At 40.0% G+C, this 22,007-nt stretch overlaps 1 protein-coding gene across 17 annotated transcripts in view; it reads right to left on the bottom strand.

Annotated features, from left to right (window-relative positions):
- Positions 1–22,007, bottom strand: part of HSF2BP (heat shock transcription factor 2 binding protein) — a 97,092-nt gene that overhangs the window by 74,882 nt on the left and 203 nt on the right. For 10 of the 17 annotated variants that reach the window (XR_014957081.1, XM_021540010.4, XM_085586516.1 and 7 more), the window contains exons 2-7: positions 19,891–20,041; positions 15,394–15,497; positions 11,548–11,697; positions 7,527–7,665; positions 6,075–6,192; positions 1,575–1,678 (exon numbers count right to left, since the gene is read on the bottom strand). Coding sequence is in view for 16 of the 17 variants with exons in the window: in XM_021540010.4 (XP_021395685.1) it covers positions 1,575–1,678; positions 6,075–6,192; positions 7,527–7,665; positions 11,548–11,697; positions 15,394–15,497; positions 19,891–20,041 (766 nt within the window). In the remaining variant the exon portion in view is untranslated. Of the gene's footprint in view, positions 1–1,574; positions 1,679–6,074; positions 6,193–7,526; positions 7,666–11,547; positions 11,698–15,393; positions 15,498–19,890; position 22,007 lie in introns of those variants that run through there. The other 7 variants (XM_085586473.1, XM_085586483.1, XM_085586523.1 and 4 more) reach the window with 5 other exon arrangements.

The following is a 22,007-nucleotide window of genomic DNA, read 5'->3' as shown; positions in this document are numbered from 1 at the left end:
ACAGTCAGGAATGTGAACCTGCAGAACTGCTTTATCTGAGATTCTTCCCCCCTTGCTGTAATTTGGAGAAGTTTATTATCAAAAAGTCAAGGAATTAGTCACGATCCTTCTTCTTTCTACAACCCAGCCATAAGCAACTAGCACTTCCAAACTGCAGAGCAGTCTTTCCATTTATTTCCATTAGTCGCTGCAAATTAATTATAAATGTTTCCCATTTCATCCTCTTACTTGACCTAGGAGCCTTTTTCAGACAACAGACTGCATCAAATTATTATCTTTTTTGTTTTATCACAACAAATGGAAGGGCATATTTGGGAACTCATGGACAGGATTCTTTGAGGGTATTTTGGATTGGCATTTTTCGCTGGAACACCTTATGTATATATTAGCCAACAAAAACTAAAAGGAAAACCTGGACTAAGAAGACATGTAACATTTCAAAGCACAGCTGAACAAAGGACCATGTATTTGATGTGCTCTAAGGAACCCATTTTTACCAAAATATATTAAAAACCCCTATAGAAATGGTGTTTTCCCTTACAAGGTTTACTTAATTTCCTGAGACCTTGGAAGAGAGGGCCTGTGGCATTTCACAGCAGGAAATTATTTGATGAAAAGCTTGAGCAGCTATATTTTCTGTAAAACAGTTAAGGGAACCATGAACTATACAAATAGCTTTCAGTTTACCAACCCTAACCAACGCTTTTTCAAAAACTCAGCATCAAAACCATGTCTGCAAAAAGCAGATGCAATCTCTCTCATTCCAGCTGCTCTAAGTATTTACCAGTCGTACTTCAGCAAGGTTTTAGCAGCACAGAGGGATAATTAACCTCCCCAGTCCTGTCTGCACACCAAAATCTCCTCATAAATCTTGGGAAAGCGCAGGCAGTGCAGTGTCACAGCTCTGTCCCCCTGCTGCCCCTCCCGAGCTGTGCACGCAGCTGCCAGCCTGGTCCAACGTCAATCCCTGCTGGCTCCTGCACAGGGATTTGAAGCCTCCCAAAGAGCAGAGCCTTGATGTCACTCATGCACCTGACAGTGACAAGTCCTTGACGTCCTTAGAGTCCTGCACTGGCCAAAGGCATAGCTGGGAATAGCTCTCCAGCCCTGGAGCCCCAAATCCTATTAGAGCACAAGGCCTCTCTCTAGAAAGAGACACTTCTGCAATGAGCCAGTGAAGTTACAGACTTGGCTTCTTCCCTCCAAATGTGTACATTTTCCTGTGTTAATAGTGGTGAACTGATATATAGTTTCCCCTTAAGGTTTATTTTAAAGTTGGCATCAGGAAACAAGTGGCTTTTTTTTAAACCACTTCATCAAATTTCTCCATTCCCTATTCTTAAATCTACCACATTTAAACTTCACATTAATGGAATATTACACACAGTGTCAAAAATTTTGTGGGAAATGCACATCTTCTCTCTCCATCTATTTGCCCTTTATGTTTACTTTTATTCTGTCAAAAGATAATCAGGTTACAGATATAAATTTCTGGTTTGTTATATGTAACATCTATTGTAATTGTACAAAATCCTGAAAAAATCACAGTTTACAAGGTTCTTAGAGTAACTTACCATTCAACAGCCACCAAAGCAGGGGAATAAAACCTGGATTTTCACTGATGTACTTCAAGCCTTTCAAGTTGATACTCACATTGTAAAGTGACATTAGCATTAGCCTAGAATTGAAAGAAAGAAGATCTGAGGGCCTTTGATTTCTTTGCATGTTTCATCACCTTTTGCCATTTGTGTCAACTATATACCAAAGCAGAAGCCTGTAATAATAATTTATATTTTGGTAACAGAGATAAATCTCAAATTATATATAAGCAATGTTGTGCAAACCTTTGTTTCTACTGTTAAATTACATATTCCAAACACGTGGAAAAGAGTAAGAAGGCCTCAGGGAGGGGCTGGAATGTTCTCTGTTCTGGAGCCAGCTTGGCTACTGCTCTCTCTCATGCCTGTGTGTCACTGCACTGCCACCATGTCCACACAAAAGGGAAATGATAATTCCAAATGGACTTCACACCTCACATCCAATTCTCAAACAAGGTTTCATGGCTTAAGCTCCTATGCCACCAGCAGACTTGGACACTCTGTGAACACTTTCAGAAAGCAGAAAAGGCTAAACTGAGTTTTAAGAGGTGTCATTTATGTAACTCTGAGTTCGATCACCTCGATTATTAAGGAGGAGAAAGAAGGAAGAGCAGATTTATTAAATCTACTGCACCAGTGGCCGCTGCCAAGCAGGGAGAGGTGCTCTGGATCTGAAATTGCAGCTGGTAAAGGCCATACATAGCTTTTCATCCAGCCCCTGCAGCTCTGGGCTTCAAGAACAACCTCTGACAAAAGAGCACAGCACTACCTATAATCAGCCAGAATGGAAATGATCAATAAACCATCATCTTATAATGGCAATGCTAACATTTCTTGAGAACGTCTTTCACCCTTAATCTGTTTGACATTTGCAGTTAGAAATAAAGTGACGTAAAAAGGCACTGCTGTGTTTGTATTTTTATTTCACTTGTTTGCTTTGTGCAGACAAAAGGGACTGGTGGTGGTGATCCAGGGGAGTGCTGAGGTTTTTGGAGTGCTGGAACATCCCACAAGCCAATGCAGTGGCATATTAATATATAACAGCATATTTAATTAAACACACTCACCTATGCACAACAGAGAAACATTTCCAGGCCCTTTAAAACCACCTTCACCTCCATTATCACCACATTTTAGTAAATATTTTTTGCAATAATAATTGCAAAAGTGCGTATTGAAGCAAACCTGACACAAATGATTACTGGATAAACAAAACTTTCTGGTGTTGTCTTCTAAAATGTGGAGTTAGTCTTAATTATGCATTTCATAATCTTTCTACTTAGACAAGCCAAATTTAATTAACATCTTGTACTACTGTATCTGTCAATGCTTTCTTTAAACTGTAGAACTAAATGCACAGCTAAAGCCCTTTCTTGTCTTGTTAATACATAGGATTAGTATATACAATGTACTATTATTTTAAATATGTCTCTTTGCTGGCTACTTTAAACTGCCACAAAAGCAAAGTTGAATGTTCTTAACCATTTAATTACAGCTACAAACAATTATGTAAATGTTTATTGACTGTGTAATAATTACAGACATTGAACAAACCTGACACCAATGAGAAGAAAACCTGAAGTCTTTCACATCTGTTATTTCAGAAGGGTAAGGACACCCCTGAGATTTCAGTCTCAGCGCTCAAGTTAATGCCTGGGATATATTTATTCCATACTCACAGACTACAGTAGATATCACAGCAGTTTTGGAGTAAGTGACAGGTTCTCCCTGTAATTTTTTTTTTGTTTATATATTCATCCAAATAAAACATAGGATTGCTAGAACAAGAAAAGAGAACTCCTCTCTTTATCAGCTTACTTTGATACTGCTATGTGTAGAAGTGGACTCATGGTTTCCCCTGATTTGTCACACAGCAATGAAAAATATTTTTGAAAACAAAAGCTAGAAAATAATCGTAAAATCTCAGAACTAAGCAAAAGATAACCACAGCACTTAAAATTACAAGGCAATTTTTTTCTTCAACTTGTTAGATTATAAGTTGATGTTTTCCCATGCAACACCATGGTGATGTTTTAAGAAAAAGTACATTGCATTTCCAGAATAACGAAGTCATTTTCATCTGTGAGGTGTAGTTTTAAAAATGTATCTGTCTGTATGAATATATATCTAAATGTATATGTAAACATTATTTATGATGACTCCAGAGTCCATCTTCACCTAACTTTGAAATAGCACTAGAATTTATGGAAACCTTCATATCCTTGTCTCACAGCTGTCTTTCATTTTGTCCTGGCTTATGCTCCCTATGGGAGGAGAAAGAGGAGTTCTGATACATCTGCTTATAAAAATGCTGATTAAGGTTAGCCAGCAGCTAAAAAACCTTACATGCAAAGAACAATTTAAAAACAAATCAACCAACCCTCCAAACCCCTTATTTTCTGGGCTGGAAGATTGTAAAATGCTCCAAAAGTATAAGAAAAAAATATAGTGTTAGTTAGGAACAGGTTTTTCAAACTGGACAGTGACAAGACACATATAGAGCTCATAAAAAAAAGGACTTTTTTTGATTACGGACATGAAGACAAACACAGGGAAACATTTTGCACTAAATCATTTGAGCAAATTAGGCTCCCTCATTCTCTGACAAGGCCATGAAGAAATGGCCTTTCTGGCATTTGCTTTCATGTCAGAATACATCATTTTTTTTAATCCAATGGCAAGTTCAGAGTAAGGAAAAAAAAAAGTTGGTTCTGTGGGGATCAGAAAATATCATCACTGGACTGCATTCAAAGTATTGTAACATATGCTTAGCATTTCTCACTTATCAACCACCTTGAGCAACCTCTTATCCAAGCTTCCCTCCATTTTCTAGCCTACCAAGCTGGCCCCTGTTGAATTCCTTGCCACCTCATGGGATTGTTTTATGTATATTTTACAAGCAGTGCCGTATTGGCAGGCAAGTTTACAACACCATGGGTAATTCTTCTGCAAAGGAAGCAGATTTTGAAGTATAACAAGCAAGATATAAACTCAAAAGAAAGGCCTTCAAATCCAATTACATTAATACAATATGAAATGATCAAAAATAGTTTATCTGGACCATAGGCATGTATCCCCCTGAAATTCAGAGTGTGTGCTTAGGAACATCTTCCCTCCTCCTCTCAAAGTCCTCTTTTGTTTTTACCCCATTCACAGATTCTGAAACAGCATGGATCCTCTTTTCAGGGTTGTTTTTTGGTTTTGGTTGGTCTGATTTTTTTATACACATGAAAGCACAAATTACCTTTTCTTTAGTAAACTGAGATTCTCATACAATTCTTTCAGTTGGGATGTACTCAAAAAACCCCTACCACTGACCTTCAAGCCCAATGCTTGGGAAACAGAGTAAATATCTGATCTCAAATCATCAAGCCACTACCTACAGCACAGGCTGTTCAACTTACCCCTCACCACCCAACAGGGAAAGGCAAACACCTTCAGAGGGCAACTTACTCTCCCTCACATGAGCAATCACCTGACAGACCATCTCCTCCCAGTGAGTGTGGGAAGGAGCCCAGGCAGTCAGGAAATGTTTGACATCCCCCTCTCTGACAGCTAAGGTTAGGCAAGATAAAAACCTCTCCAAAGTGAACGGGCCTGACTTCATGACTATCACATCCAACCTGCCTAAATGTGTGCCTGGACGTGGTCAAGTTACCATAGCTGGCCAGGCTGCTGTTTGTCAGCTGAGCTCTGACAGCTGCCTGGGGTATGAATTGTTTGTGTATTTAAGAAAAAGACACCACAGTGGCTCAAACCACCTTCATGAATACAGAACCAGTGCCCACACTTCAGCAGATGAGCCACTCGTTAAGCAGTAATTTGCTCAGCCAAGGCCATATATCCTCAGCTTGTAAGGTCTAGGAGAAAAAGGCAACGACAATTGTTTATTTAATCTCTCCATCAGCTGAAAAGCACTTTTGCAGTAGCTGAACTGTGCAACAGGGCCTTGCCGTTCAAGCTGTATTACAAGGTCACTTTACAGGCATTGCCTCTTACAAACTGAAGTGTGTGGTGAGTTTGGCTGCTAAAGAGCCTAAAATGATTTAATTTTTGCTCTTAGCAGCTCCATAACTCACTTTCTTCACTAAGGACATGTGACATTTTACATTTCATATTAGGAGGGAATAAAAATGAGATAATGTTTCCTGTATCTTCTCTGTTGTAAAATTTGCTCTCATACGTTCCTTATACCACATCAAACTCGTGAACCCCTCACAAGCTGGAAGAGGGCATCCCTGTTCCCCTTTACAATATTATGGTGCTTAAGAGACTTCCCAAGAGATACAAAACCTAGATAAAATTTTGTAGTCAACTCCAGTACGTCTGCAAGGAACACTACTGGGAAAAGAGCTTCCAAAAATTATGCTTCCTCTCCAGGAAAGGGATAATGGGAGAGTGGAAAAACTGTCATCACTTGAGCTGCACTGCAAGATAATGCATTTCATTTGAAAGGGGCAAGAAAAGTCAACATACACTTTAAATTTGTTACAGAGTCCTGGCTTCATGTCTCCCAGGAGATGCATCATCGTGTCCAGTAATTCCCGACTGGAACTGACCAGGAACTCGCGGCCACACGCCAGCGCAGCCACATCTGTGGGAAAGCCCAAAACATCACCACCAATCACGTTTCAAACAGAAGTTTCTGCTAATTATCAGGACCATTAAAAAGATTGGTCGGCTCTAAAGAATGAACTATGGCATTGATAGAAATTTCAGACTACATTCACCTATATAGCAAATACTGAACAACAAACACTTGTCCAGATCCTTCAAAATTCTGCATTGGTAACAAAAGCATTTATTCAGAATGCCCAGTGTCCCAATAGCAACACTGTAGATTGAGAAACAAAAGGCTCTATTCATCCACAGGTAATGTGTGACTGCAACAAAGCTGATCATTATAGGTTCCACTTTAAATGAACAGGATTGCAGAGTTTTACAGCCACACAATTCAGCATATCTGGCACATCACACAACCAAAACTCTTATGAACAACTACTCAAAAGCTTTTTTTCCTACCTCTCTGCAAGTGTGGCATTATTTAAACACAAACCAAAAGACAAAATTATTTGCAAAGGCTACTGTTTCCTTTATTATTTTCCCTTATACCTGCCCCCTACTCAGTACAGTGGCATAATGCATCACATAAAAATTTTATTATTTTATCTAGATTGACATCTCAACAGCTAAAAATCCCACATTCAGAAAAGCTGTTCGTTCAATAATCACTTATTTATACCAATATCCACTGTTTTGCCTATCTTGCATCATGTCTTCAGTGTAATTTTGATAGTTACAGTTTCACAGAAATTCAGATGATTTATCAGCCTCATAGCCTCCCAAACCAAGCACAGTCATTCTACAACAGATATATGGCTTTTTACTTATTTTCTGGACCTAAAAATACTTAGCATGGAAGTCAGGTTTATAATCTTCTACTTCTCTTATACAGTCAAAGTGTGGTGTATCTGACAGTAACAAAATTTTTAAGCACTTCAAAAATCCTTAGTCCGTGCCTTAAGCTGGGGCTGATCTACTTGCACCATCTCCAATTTATAACCTTGTAGATGTTAGCATCACTGGTGATTCACAAAGTAAATTGCTCAGTGAGTACAAACTCATGTGAGCATACAAGACTGGTACAATGGTCCTTGTTTCACTCCAGACTGAGGGATGCAATAGGAATTTCAGACCTCAATGGCTCTTACCTGTCTAATCCTTAACGATGTCACAGGCAGCACAGAAGTGCCTGTAACAGAAGTGTCAGTAACAAAATCTGCTAGAACTTCAGAAAACCAGAAAGTCGCCCAAGATATCAACAGTGACAACTTAACTTTGAAAAGCTGTATTTACTGCAGCTTCTATGAGGCAATACACATTCCCAGTAGGTGTGTAATGCTATTCTGAGACACAACATTAACTTACTTGTTACAATCCCTGCCAAAGCTAATACAAACTGATTTTCCTCAGAATCCACATCCTGCTGTTTCATGTCTTCACTTAATGACTTCACAAAGCTCTCCATGGTCTGGGCAGTGATTGTGAAAAACTTTACTGCTTTAGTCTGCAAGTATGGAGGAGAAGAAAGATTACACACACTACAGCAACTATTATTATTAGATACTACAGTAAAACTGCTCAATCTTCCAAATTATTAAAACATCCAGTCATTTCAAATAAACAAGAGAAAATACCATGTATTCACTGAGTGACATGTTTGATCCCCTAATATTTGAAACCATTAACTTTAGAAGAAAACAGGAAACTACTCAAGGTCACATTTATTCATATATCTGAACTACTGCATATCTACCTCCTAAGCACACAATAATATATAATCAACCAGCAGAATTAAAGCTTATTACCAGAAGTGAGAATATTGTATCATTGTTTTGCAGTAGTTGCACCAGGTGTTTCACATCCACTTGGCCTACTGCAGTAGCTTTTGTCAAAATCAGCTGAAGATTGGAGACTGAACGTGAAATTCCTAAGAAAACAAAGAAGTCCCCAGGAAGAAAAAGCAGGATTCAAATGGATCTGAATAGGACTCATTAATTGCTCAATAACAGTAACAGGCTATGCAGAAGTTCTTTGGAAAAGGAAATGGAGGTCTCTCCTGGGTCACAGGCTGAACTTAAGTCAACTATGTCACGTGAGAAAAAACAATCACCACAGCAGAGCACATGAACAGAAGCACAGGCTGTAATTAGGGAACAGTCTTTTCCCCTCAGCTGCAATCCTGCTCCATTTGGAGGTATCTCAGCTCAGGGAGCACCACAAAGTTCAGGGCAGGTCAAAGAGCCTGGCCTGAGGTGCAGAGTCCACAAAGAAGGATGGAGAAACCTGTTTCTGTTTATTGGTAATTCTGACTAGTAAAACACTGCTGGAACTTATTTCACACAGAAGATGAAGGCTTTCATAACCAAAACTGAGAGCCCATAATGCTGGGTTTCCCAGTGTCTTTAATAATTTTTCCAATTGTTTCATGAAGCAGATGAAACTTTTAGTCATTTCCAGCAGTGACCCAATGAGAGAGTTCAAGAAATGCCTGAATTTTTATTCATTTTGTAAAGTGACTGAAAATCTTCATGCTTTTGCAAGATTACTGCTTTGACAGTATATGCAAAACTAGAGGTAACATCTATTTATTCCTCCACTGCTGCACATTCACCACGTTAAAGATGTACCTGTGGGGTGACTTCAGCAAGAGGGGACAAAAAGCAGGCTCAGTCAACACAGCATCTTCACAAATGATGCTGTGGCCCCAGAACAACAGGAATGAAGGCATCATGGAGAAAGAGGAGGAAGATAAGTGCAATTCTGCATGTGCTGGATGTAGTTTTTATATGGACACCACTCCTCAAAGATAGCAATTTTAACACAAGCACTGACTACACCTCAAGAAGCAAGAGGTTGTGAGAGAAAATGAAGAGCCCACTAAGTAATTATGAAAATACATATTCACATGGGAACATGAGGGTACTAAGCACCCCGAGTAGTTGGTATGTTGCACAGAAAACACAGAAAACAAGAGAAATCTTCTATATGCCAACCTCTTGAGATTTGACTGGTGTCCTCTCTGCTGATCCTCCTTTTCACACAGCCACTACTTAACTAGTGCTGAGCTCCAGCAAAGACCCATCAGGTTTATAAATAGCAAGCAGTGCACACTCTGCACAGTCCCTTATTAACTTGACGGCATTTTCATGGGACTGAAGAATGTCTCACCCACCCATGCTGAGATAAGGGCAGCTCTGAAAGCAGCCATTAAGGTGCCTGAGCTCAGATGGTGCAATGAACCCTCTGCTGTCTGTGCAACTCCTGTGTGAAAGCTCCAGGTAACATGAAAAATTGCTGCCACAAAATATAAAGTTGTTTGTCACCGTATCAGATAACTGAAGTAGCAAAACACCATGTAGGATCCAAAATTTCTCAAATTGAAGCAAGTCTTGATGCTGTTCTGAAATCAAACCTCCAGGTTATATTTCCATGTGAGAAGCCTGTCGTATCTTGCTGAAGCTTTTTGAAAGACATCCAAAACAATCTCATGGAAATTAATTTACTTCTTTTTTTGGTATATGCAGGTAGGAAACCTTGAAAACTCTGTCATGGTGTTTCTCTGGATGTCTCTTCAAATTCTCTCCAGGAACACAGGCAAAACCAGCAGGCATATCTCCCTCACTGCCTTGAGAACTACCTGTGTCACATTTTAAATCTGCTGCTTAATTCTGATTTTCCCAACCCTTATGGACACAAAATGTATACTGGTCGTTAACATCATTTCAGTCTATTTGCATTACAGGACTGGAAGAAAGACCTACTTCTGTATTGCTGCAAAGACCAAAATAAAGCTTGGGCATTGTTCTGCAAGGCATGAATGATTCTGAATCGATGCCACCTTCCCCATGTGCTTAAATATCAGCAACAGTTTCAAAGCACCCTTGATGTTCTCACACATTTCCGTAGTCCACAGCACCTTCTCAGGGAGGAGGGAAGAAGCTACAAGCTGTACAACTTGTCCCAAAATAACCCAAACCAAATATGTTGTATGACAAATCTCCATCATCTTTTAATGACCTGACTCACTGCCAGTTGCAATCTGTGGTTGACACAATGCCACACAATCCATTTCTGCTTTTCCTAGGAGTCTTGTTTCAAGCCCAGGCACGTTTCTCACAGTGCTCAATGCACCATCCCAAGAAAATTATGTTCCCAAATGTTGTTCTGATCTTCACCAGAAGTACAGCAGTTCAACAGGCTTTAATGATTGTTAGAAATTACTATGAGAAGTACTTTGCATTTCAAACCAACCTAACCCCTGAAGTATTGCATCTTCACACTAGGTTTTTTTACCTTCAAACAAATCTTCAGGCAACAGTTTTGTTTTTAACTAATTCAACTGAATATTAATACTTAAGACTGCTTTCAAAAACCAGCCTTGTTCTTTAAATTTCAACTGCATTATACAGTGTTTTACAGATGTTTTTCCTAGTAACTGCTGCTGCTTGGATTTGAAAACATCAGAAGTATTCATCAATAAGGCAGCATTGTACATCTTTCTAATATCCAATATGAAGTTGTAATTGTATTTTGGAACACCCAACTAGAACAACTCTTACAAACACATTGGTTTACCACTTACTATAATGAAGTAATCCTATTCACTCAGCTGTTCATTATGCTGCTGAAAAATCAAGCCAAAAGAAACTGTGGCATCACTTCACTCAGATTAAATACAGCAATTCCTTCTCATGTTGGCTGTGTCAAGAATGAAAATCATATTTTTTCAGGCCTGTCGCCTTAGTCCCTCCTAATTCCATCAGCTGCACTTGGCAGTGAAATCGTGATAGTTGCAATGTTACCACTGTCATTAACTGTTGTTGTTCTAGCTTTGTGGTTTGTTACTGGTTTTTGGAAAATACTCTACTTGCCCATGTTTAACATTGATGATTTAATATGATCCACAAGCAGTGAGGGTCTCAATTTCCAAGAGTCATTCACATATTAAGGCAGCAGAAAGATTTAAAGAAGTGGAGAATCAATGAATCTGTCTTTTCTCCATGGAAATAGCTCCTCCAAGCTCTCCACAGGCATGGAAACTCCTGCATGTGCCCAGGAACTATTCTCTCCTTCTGTTAGCTTGTAAAGATATTTACATTGTGCTAAGTGTAGCCTTGCTTCCAGTGTGTGGTGGAAAACAGATAAGCCTTATTTGGTAACCAAATAATTACTGAGTTTATTCATAACACTTCACAGCTCCAACCCTTCTTAAATGAGAATGGATGGTTCCCAAAGAACATGCAAACCAGAAAGCATTTTTGATGTCCAGTCAGTTTCTGAACTACATCCTGAAAGTGTGCTCCACAGCAAGGCCCTTATTTTAAAGGTCCTTGTTTTAAAGGTCTGAGGGCATTCCCGGGAGTCAGTATTCACCTGCCATACTTACTCCTCCTAGAATGGATTTCACAGCCTCCTCACTGCTGGATACCCCCCAGAGCAAGGTGCACACTGCTGCTCCCATCTCTGTGCAATACTCTGCCTGCTGCAGGAGCTGCTGCTTGGCCTCATTCAGCTGCTGCCGCAGGTCCAGTTTCTCCTGGAACAGCGTAAGGAAATTTTGGTTTCACTTCACATTTCCCACACCAAGTTCCTAGGCTAAGGGACAGAACAAGAAACACAATCATGACCATCTCTGAGAAGGGAGGGTAACCCAGAGCAGTTGCAGACACATTCCTTCTCTCCTGAGCTGTCTCTAAGTAGTGCAGGCTGACAGGAACCAGAAACTGTCCACAAGGTCAAACCAAGTGACCCACCGAGACTGGGTGGCACCTAGAGAAGCCTGACAGGAGACATCTCGTCCTGAGCAAACAGCTCCATGTCTCTTCAAGAGAGAGGGGATTTCAGCATCAGGGGCCAGCCTTCCCTGACACCTTCCAAAAGATATGGAAACATCTTACAGGAGGGGAGGGTTGTTTTGTTTTTCAAAACAGGCTTCTGTTCTAGCCAACATGGAACAGTTGCTGGATATCCAGGATAAATATGTTGTCTCTTCCAGCTCTTTTCTGTTGGCATAGTCCTGAGCAGCAGTGGTAAAGCAAGACAGAGTCCCAAAAAACACACCTAAAGTTTGAAGTTTGGAGGACCTTCCATTGCAAGAAAGCTGAGGCACCACAATGCATTCATGAGATTCTGAACAACCTGATCTAGTGAAAGGTGTCCCTACCCACAGCAGTGGGGCTGGAATGAGGTAACACAACTCCAAAATCCCTTTCAACCTGAATTATTCTGTAACACAAGGATTCTATGATCACTGAAGTGAGCTGCTAAGTGGTTCATGCCACAAAGCATAAAGAGAGAACAGATCAACCCTACAGAACCAAAGCACAACCTCCATTTGGCAGTATTTTCTCCAATCACATGGGAAGCTGGCTGGAAGAATATAATAGAATTGGGCAGGATCTGGGTCTCACTGGCTTCCTACCAGCTGCCACAGGAATAGCAAAGCTGTTGCACTTCTCAGTTTAGAGCCAGCACAGACAGGGAGATCAAAGCAGGGATTCTGCAGTTTGTGCCTCAGGGTGGCTGGGGGCTCCCATAACTCTGGGTAGGATGGTATTAGTGCTGCAGGGAAAGACCAAGGCCAGTCCAGAAAAATTATGCTAATTCAAGTATTAAAAGAGAGAGAATCACAGATTGCACAATGTCAAAAAACAGAAGGATCTTACTCTGCCCATTTTACAGACATGATATTTTCAAATTCACTGCAGAAAACACCTTCCTCAGCTCTGCCTTCCCAGTGTGTTTGTCAGGATGAAGTATGGGGAAATGAGAAGGAATCTCTTCTATGTCAATTTTGAAAGCAAGTAAACAGAACAATACTTTCAACTATGTATTGTCATCAAGACTTTAAGTATCTTGTTGGCTTTGGGGTTCACCTCAACACTTCATTTTGAGGGTTTGTAAAGAATAGAAATTTAAACCCATCTGAAAATTTATGTTGTCAAACAGTACAGAGCTGTGTGTGCTCTGTCACCAACTACCGCCTGATCACACATACCAGCCTGATTTGCACTGCTGCTGATGGAACACGCAGGTGAAGATTTGTAAAGTTCAAGTTTAATTTCTCAAGCAGACTTCTGTGTGTATTTACTCTCTGGAGTCAGCAAAAGGCTGACACTTGCTGCTGATTCCATAGGCAGAAACTCCCAGGAAAAGTCTCTTATTTCTTAATACTTTGATCATTTTTAAGCAAATTAGACAAATTCCATCTTTTACATGACTCACTGCCAGGCCTATCAGCTTTTCTGCCACCATGTGCATCCACAAAATGTCCTCAGGCATCTTCCTGCCTAATCCCTATGTTCTCCCTGTCTTTTCCACACTGTCCTAGTCTTAGGGAAATCTATCTTTAATACATTTTATTTGCATTTGGATGCTAATACTGAGTAAGACATAAAACCCAGTAATACCAAATCTAGATCCCCCAAGAAGCATGCAAAGCCAGCAGAAAAAATGCCAGAATTTTTAATAGATCAAAAGCAACAGAACAAAGATATGAGGGAAGGAAAACAAAATAGTACATCCAAGAGCCAGGAAAATAAACAGAGCCTGTAAAAGCAAATAACCTGGCTGGAAGCAGCACTCCTAAGAGCTCACACCACCCAGTAATCCCTGTGCTATGCAACACCACCATCTTCAGGAAAAGGTCAAGGCACAAGAACACAGCAGTGCCCAAGTATGGAACTGCAATAACACAGACAAAGGAGATATCAGCCAAGAATAACATGTGCACTTCAAGTTTTGCTCAGGTTCAGAAAGCACAGCAATTCCCTAATCAGCAATACAGCTCTGCACAGAGAATTTGGAATGCAAAATGTTGATTTATGATGGCCTCAGAAAAGGACACTGCTGAACCAGAAATGCATTTATTCCATGTTTGTTTCAGTGAATAATTTTCTTCTCCTTCGGAAGATAAATATGTAGAAAATAATTCAGAAACTCTACACAAGGATGCCTAGAGCAGAACAGCAACCAAATGAAAAACACCAGAAAAGTGATTAACAAGAACAAAAACCACTCATAAACACACACCACCTTGTTGTATCCTGAAAGTTAAAGACTTCAAAATACCAAGAGCACAATCCATTGAAATACACCTTCCTGGCATTTGACAGAACCCAGCCAGACAACTGCCACACACTGCACAACAATAAAGACATGAAGAGAAGAGCTTGGAGCACAAACACCAAAACAACTGCTCCTAGTAAACTGTGCTTCGAGTAAAACTCATCCTAAAGAAATCATAAACCCAAACCAACTACCCTTTATTTTGTAGCATTAACAAGAACAATGGGTGGCACTTGCTTCATTAATATCTAAAGCAACAGCATTCAATTTTACAGGGATTTTATCCTGCAACTGAAGACCTCAGTGCACAGCAAAATGAACTCTGTACCTATTGCAGAACTGCAACATCTATCCCAGAAGATATTTATTTTGAAATAAGGAATAGATTGACAACAATTCTATCATACTAAACTTCATTCCAGAGTGTTTGGTCTACACAGATATGCACTGAAAGTTCATTTCTGAACTCCTCATTATTCCTTTCCAAAAATGAAGTAAGTTTTGTGGTTCATCTCTCCTTGTGCAAATGCCAGCTGTACAATCTCAACTGCTGACTACTGAAGATGGCTCCAAGGAAATGAACTTTTGCAGCAAATAATCACCACTTATTCTCCCAGAGACTCATTTGAACCCAAATGGCTTCAGTCTGAGAAGTCAGTGTCTTTGCTATTCCTTAATTGTTAAGAATCTCTCCTCTCATAATCACCAAATACAATATTGACAGAGCAAGAGAAGCCCTGAAATTGCTCCTTGATTCTCAGCTGTACATGGCAATTGGATCAATAGGTGCTTTGAGGAAGATTATTAACACTAAACAAAGGTACACAGCTCACACAAACCAAGAGGCTGCTTTCATTCTGTACATTGCACTGTTCAAACTATCTCCTATTGTCCTCTTTGCAAATATGTTATAGCAATGTTAAATTCACAAGAACTGATTCTGTAGAGGACCTTTTGATTGTAGCTATGCCACAATCTTCCCAAATATCCTGTGTTTTACTTCAACATGTTAATATGGATATGGATGACTATTTGGGATAGAAATCCCAAATTGTTTTTGAGACTGAGGATTCAGTTTCTGACATGAAAATGAAAATTTTATCATTTTTGCTTTTGTTATTAGAACTCAAACACACAGATATCCATATCCTGGCAGCACATCTACCTTCTTCTCTCTCATGCAATCTGCCTGGGCCGTTTCCAGACGGGCTCTGAAGTGTTCACAATCCATCCTCAGCTGCTCTATTTCCTCCTCCTTTCTGTCCAGGCCTGTGACAGGATAAATCAGATAAAAGAAAGAAGGAACACGTTATGGTCATCGGGCCTTCATTAAAGCAAAGGGAAGCCACCAAGTGTGAATTACCGAGGTGCCTCAGCCGTTTGCTTGTGCGAGATCACCTCCCTGTGGCTAAACGGGAATATCGTGTGTGGCAACAGCTCTGAGAAAGCAGACACATCTGATTTAAAAGAATCACATCTGGCTGTTAAATACTGAGGGTTGAAAAGATTTTTTTTTTAATTTACTCAGTTTTCTACTTTGTTTTCATGTTGTTTCCCATGAAAACTCTGGGAGTGAAATTTCACCTAAGTCAGTGACTATATTAAAAAACATAAGAAAAATACCAACAGTAGTCAAAAGTGAGTGTTTCAATCTACAGTTTACAACTTACGTGGGTAGCAAGAATAAAAAGCAACTATTTCAAATATTTTAAAATAGTATTTATAAAGTAGTATAAGCAACCTAGGCTCATGAAAGCTCTCTCTGCCCATGGCAATGAGGTTAGAACTGGATGATCTTTAAGATCCCTACCAACCCAACACATTCTGTGATCCCATTATTATAAACTATTTAAACATTATGTCAGTCACAAGCCAATTTTATGATTCTTTTATAAAATTAATTTCTGATGTTATCAGAAATTCATTCTAATTTAGGCACTTTATTTTAGTGAACAGAAATCAAGTAAAAAGTAATCCATTTCACCAGCATGATGCCTGTTTAAAAAAATTCTCTCTGAAGGACAGTTTTAACAATAACTGTGTATTGTATTTTACTTTTAAAAAAACAGTTTTGGATGCTTAGTATTTATACTGAAAAAAGGAAGCATGTTTGAGTCGTTCCAAAAAGTAAAATCCAAACAGCATCTACTATAACCTTGGTTAGTTGAAAAAAAAAATTATACCCCACTTCAAACACCATACCCTTGAACATGACAGTTTGGTCTACAGCTTAACATATTTGAAATACTTCCCCCAATATGTCACAGTATTTTTTGATGTAATTACCAAAAATCATATCAAATTCTATCATAAAAAGACAACATCATTAAAAATTATTCAAATATGTTCTTATTAAACAAAGGACTTGGCTTCTGGCATTCTGTTTAGTAATTCTACATTATTTGAAAATAAATACCTTCCTGTTTTGGTCCTAATTGACAAGTTTATCATCTTAAGTATACACATATTGCTTTGAGTAGCATGTATAAAAGGAAGAAAGCTGTTTGTGGCTGATTTATCTGAAGAGGTATATTTTCATTCAGCCCTTGTGTGATTCCGAGCCAGCAACATTTTTTAGCAAAAAGCAAAGAGGCAAGGCAAGGATTCACAGCTGACAAACATCTCTGTGCCAGGACATGCTCTCTGAGCAACTCACTTCTTTTCAATCTGCAGTCCAAAGGAAAAGAATGAAGGGAGGAATGGATTAATTGAGGTTTTTGGGGATAACTCTGTTCAGTGGCAACAAATTTTCCTTCTGTCAAGACAAGAAAATTCAGTCTCGTATACTTCTGACTATGTGGGTGCAAGTCCTAAGAAGTTGACAGCAATATGTCTTGAGCAGGGGTAGAACATGCTCTGCTTGCCTACAGCAGGCCAAGAGCATTGCCAGGTAACAGTGAAAATCTGTGTTCCTGCAAGGAAACAAGCTCTTCAGAAAGAGAAAAATCACTTCTAGCCTTTGAGAGGATGGATCCAACCTGAATCCAGCCAGCAGACAAACGAAGATGCCACATCCTTCACCAGCAAACTGCAAAGGTCCCAGAACAAAACCTGAGCCAGAAGGGGAGAAATATTGACTACTGAGTGTTAAAAGCCCAACCTGGGCTTTTTAAAGGGCTTCAGATAACAGAAAGATGTGTCAACATCCTCTAAGATATCACAAAATTTTATGTAGAAGGGGCAAAAAACGACAATAGTGGAAGCTGCTGAAAAAAGACTTATTTCCAGTTCTTCCTCATTGGTGGAAACTCTCCTGCTCTGCCCAGTCAGCTCTCCCAGCTGTGCCTTTGCTCTGAAGAGAAAGAAGCAGCTTTCACTAGCAACTTGGGTGAGTAACAAAAAAATTGAAATGGCACCTTCACACTTCACACAACTGAAATGGTAACTTCACCACTGCAGTAGTGAATCAGACTCTAGGAAGAAGTGGCACTTGCTCCCAAAGAGACTCAAAAGAAGAATAGGACACTGGGCACAGCAAAAAATCAGAAGGTCCCCATTTCAGATGTGAGGTAGACTTGGTCTCATCCACATAAAATTATAGGTCATACCAGGAGATTTTTCTGGACTACGTGTCTAATCTCAAAGCCCTGGGAGGTGGAAAACTGACTACAATAGGAATGAATGACAACAAGTGATGGAACTCCAACTCTACTTATCCAAATGCTAGATAAGTGTTAAATGATATTTTTAACTCTCCCCAAGTGGAGTGAGTTCCACTAAACATATCCATAATACAGGAAAATTGCTGGAGCTGTATTTCTAAGACTCTGGAACCAAGCACTCTTCCTGAGAAGGGTAATAAAAACAAAACAGAACCCTCTTTTAGAAATTAACAATGACCCTGGCAAAAATCTTAAGGAAGACCCTGACAGCAGCCTGAAAAGCAGGTGTTGGCTGCACTGGGGATTGCCAGCTTAGACCTCAGAGATCAACCCTGGGAATCCACAGGAAATGGGGGTCCTATTGATCTACACACACCAGGGAAACATGCAAAGATCTCAAGGTTTCTCAAAGCTGTTCAAGACTCCATCATTCTCACAACTGAATGGGTCAGAGGTTTTGAAAGTCTCTACTGCAATCTGCACTTATTGAGGAGCAGCAGACTCTGCTGTTAAAGCACACTTCAACAGTACCCAGGAAACTGCAACAGCTGATGGAAGTCTGGAGATGTACAAATCACACATTAGGCTTCTGTAAGAACAATATGAAAAAATATCTCTGGAAGCTGCCAGGACTCCTGTGAGCTTCACATGCCACACCAAGAGGCTGTATATAGCAAACAGCACCATTCTGAGAGTGAGGCTGCTTGTGTCCTTGTGATGTCCAACCTTTAGTGATTTGCATGCTCAAAAGCCTCCTTCCAGTCTGCCTTATTTCATGCTGCAGAGGTAGGAGGAGATTGGAGCAGCAAAAATCTCCACTTGACTTGTCCAGTTGTGGGGGCACATAATGGCCAAAGCCTGAATAAATATACAAATTATCTCATCACCTGCAAGAGAAATCTCCACTGTGGAGAAAGACTCCAGAGAATTCAAAAGCTGTCTCAGCTTCAGGTTCTGCCCTGGAGGACCCAGAGAATGCTGGACAGCCAGCAGAACATTTCAAGGAGTCTTAAAATCCCATGTTGATGCCATGAGCCTGCTCTGGATGGCCCTGACAGGGTCTCCTCGATGCCTGGCACAAGGAATGTAAGAAGGGAACAGTGAGAGGAATCTCAAGACAAGGAGGAAAAAACGAATTGAGGATTCTGAACGCTTAACACAACTGGAAACAGTCCCTGATGCCCTGCAACAGAGAACACTTCCAGATTTTATCCACTGCTTGTACATGGAAGAATCTTCCCAAAAAGTGAATCACTGAGGCAGTAGGAAGATTTGTCTCAATATATTACATTGTCAGACACAGGCCTTGAGGCCCTACCTTGCTTTTCCTTAGCTGCCTGTTGGAAATTAATTTTCCATTTATTACTTGGTATTCTAGAAGAGACACACCCTCAGTAATCTGTCTCAGTGCTTGTTCCATGTCTTTTCAGGCAAACCCAATTCCAGATAAATTGTACAGCTCCAAGTAAACCACAGACCAGGGATGGAGCTGACTCCTATTTGGCCCTGATGGCAGGTTGGGAATGGGGTTTTTTTTGAAAAAATAACGCACAGAGAAATCCAGCATTGAAAAAAATGGACTTTGGGGACAGCAATAAAAAGACTTTTATTACAGAATCTTTTCTTTTTTTATTAGTAAAGCATACAAACTAGACAGGCCAAATACAGTATTAACTCACTCTTCAGATTTTTACCCACTGCTATTTACCATTATTTTGTTGTTGGGTCTTTTTTTTTGTGAAAGTCACCATTAGAAAAACAAAATGTTTTTTTGGGAAAACACTTTTTGTTCCTCATACAGCTTCCCTTACTGCCTGAACCATATATGTTTTTATCCACAGTAAAATATTTTTAAAGATTAATTTGACATGTCTGATTATTCCTAAGGCAGCCTGTAATTTTCTTCACTACAAACACATTAATTTACTGAAGCAGTCACTGAACAACACAGTTGAATCTGGAATAGCTCCACAAACTCTACAACTATTTCTGGAGCACAACAGTTTGTTCTAAGCAGTTCTGGCAGAAACTGCAAGAGCTTGTAAGATGGTGCTACTCACTTGATTCAATAGCATCCAGCTTCTGGAATGTCCCCAGGATATCTCCATTTACTATTTTGGGTAAGAAATCCCGCAGTTGCATAACTTCAGTTGTCAGCCTTTCCAAATCCCTCCTTCTGACTTTCACGAATTCCTCTTTGGTTTCAGCCTTCTGAAATAAAACAACAAAGCAAAAAAAAAAACCAAACCAACAACCAACCAAAGACACAGCTGCAGTCCTGTGTATACAGTCCTATGACATTATTTCAGCAATTTGTAACTTTTTATAGAGAATTATCCAGCAATCAACCCCAAAGTCTCTGAGGTTGACCCTTTGACTGTTATCTTCATTTTTGCCACTGTGGCCTTAAGTAAATAGCATTACCTCTCTTCATGTGTTTCTTCACCTAAAATGTGTAAAATACATTTGGGAATGCTGCAAAAATTAACACTCACATTTTAAAATGTGAGCATCATGCACCAAGCTGTTGTTTCACAACTGTCGTAAAGGACACAATTACTCAGCTTTTTAATTAATTCAAACATTTGCAAGATCCTCAGTTCTAAATTACAACAACTCTCTTGGAAGAAACTGTACCGTTTTCAAACCAATTTATCTTTTGTGAAGAGCAAAAATTATTTGCAACCATCTGCAACTCAATCTCACATAAAAAATTTAATCCCAAGGTAAGACAGAAATGTTTACTAGCTTCCTCTTCTGCCAAACTATAGCTGTAGAATAATTTTCATTCAACATTCCAGCAGAATATGTGTTAAATCTTAAAATTACAGAGCAATTTCTGTACAAAAAACCCCATAAAGTCCAATTTCTGATGTATACATGTGCACTCTGCTAGATGTTTAAAAGGCGGATACACACACACCAAACAAAAAAGAAAGTTTTAATGTATTTTGACTAAAACATCAATCACTCAATATGCTTCCAGAAAGCAAAGTTAAATCTTAGCAGCGCTTTGCACTGCACTGAGAACAGTGCTGACAAAATGAGATGCTTTATGTATCACATTCCAGAGGGAAAAGGCTAACAAACCTAAATCTCATCTCCTACAGGTTCAAAATGTGCCATCCCCGCAGTCCTCTCAAGAGTAGACACACAAGACAAATGGAAGTCATCCTCTCCAACCATTCCCTACAGTTCTTTCTGCTTTCCTACTTCCTCACATTGAACATTTCCTTTCAGTTTTGCTTCCTACTCTATTTCTTTCTCAGCTGTATTTCAAATCCAGAGAGTTCTGGGACAGATCAGTGCCACCACTGCAGGTTCAGAGCTGTAATGAAGGTAGGGAAGAAAAATTTTGCTTTAATTTGAACTGCAAGCTTTAAGCTGCATCAAGGAAGTGCTTATGGCAAGGTTCATAGGCTAACTAGCACTACATAATGACATGACTCTAGAAAAATTCCACCCATCTAGGTCTCAAAAAAGCATGGAGCAAACACATGGGAAGAGGAGTCTTTAGAGGAATGCCATCTGCGTGTCAGCAACCACGAATGACAGAGAGAATTCAGTATTACTCAGACTTACAGAGCAAAATTTCGTACATAAAAATAGCTCTGTTCACTAACAGCTGAATTCAAGTAAAACAGCCTGTGAATCACTGGTGTTGAAATATAAAATATGCGGTAAGGAGAAAATTCTCCTTTGTAGTTCCCACTGTAAGCACAAGTCTTTGCAGCGCTGCAGCTACAGCAGGCAAGTTTTATTTTCTCTGTTTAAGCAGCTTCTCCACATCTCTCTGCACTACAAGAGTATGTTAAAGGCAAATACAGGGGAGAACAGGAGTTTTCTGTCCAGGTAACAGCAGGTGCCAGAAGTAGGAATTCGAGTTCTTTCACAGGGGTGAAGTCACCCAGCAATGCACCTGAGCTCATGCCCTGCCCGGTGTGAGCCCAGGGACGGGAATCTCCCTCCCCTGCCACTCCAGGGGCCGAACAGGGCAGAGCTCCCCAGCACGGACTCCCTGCCAGCCTTTCCCCACTCACTCCCCACCAGCCCAGGGCGCCTGTGGCTCCCCAGCCCCACCACGCTGCCCTCTCCCTGCGGCCCCGCCGTCGCCTCCTCAGCGCCCCGTAAGGCCACCACACAGCCCCCGCTGCTTCTGCTGCTCGAGGCACCCGCA

Source organism: Lonchura striata, chromosome 1, assembly GCF_050655825.1.
Source record: "Lonchura striata isolate lonStrDom1 chromosome 1, ASM5065582v1, whole genome shotgun sequence".
Classification (NCBI taxonomy): domain Eukaryota; kingdom Metazoa; phylum Chordata; class Aves; order Passeriformes; family Estrildidae; genus Lonchura; species Lonchura striata.
Note: the sequence above shows the minus strand (reverse complement) of the source record. Positions and strands in the feature narration are given on the sequence as shown.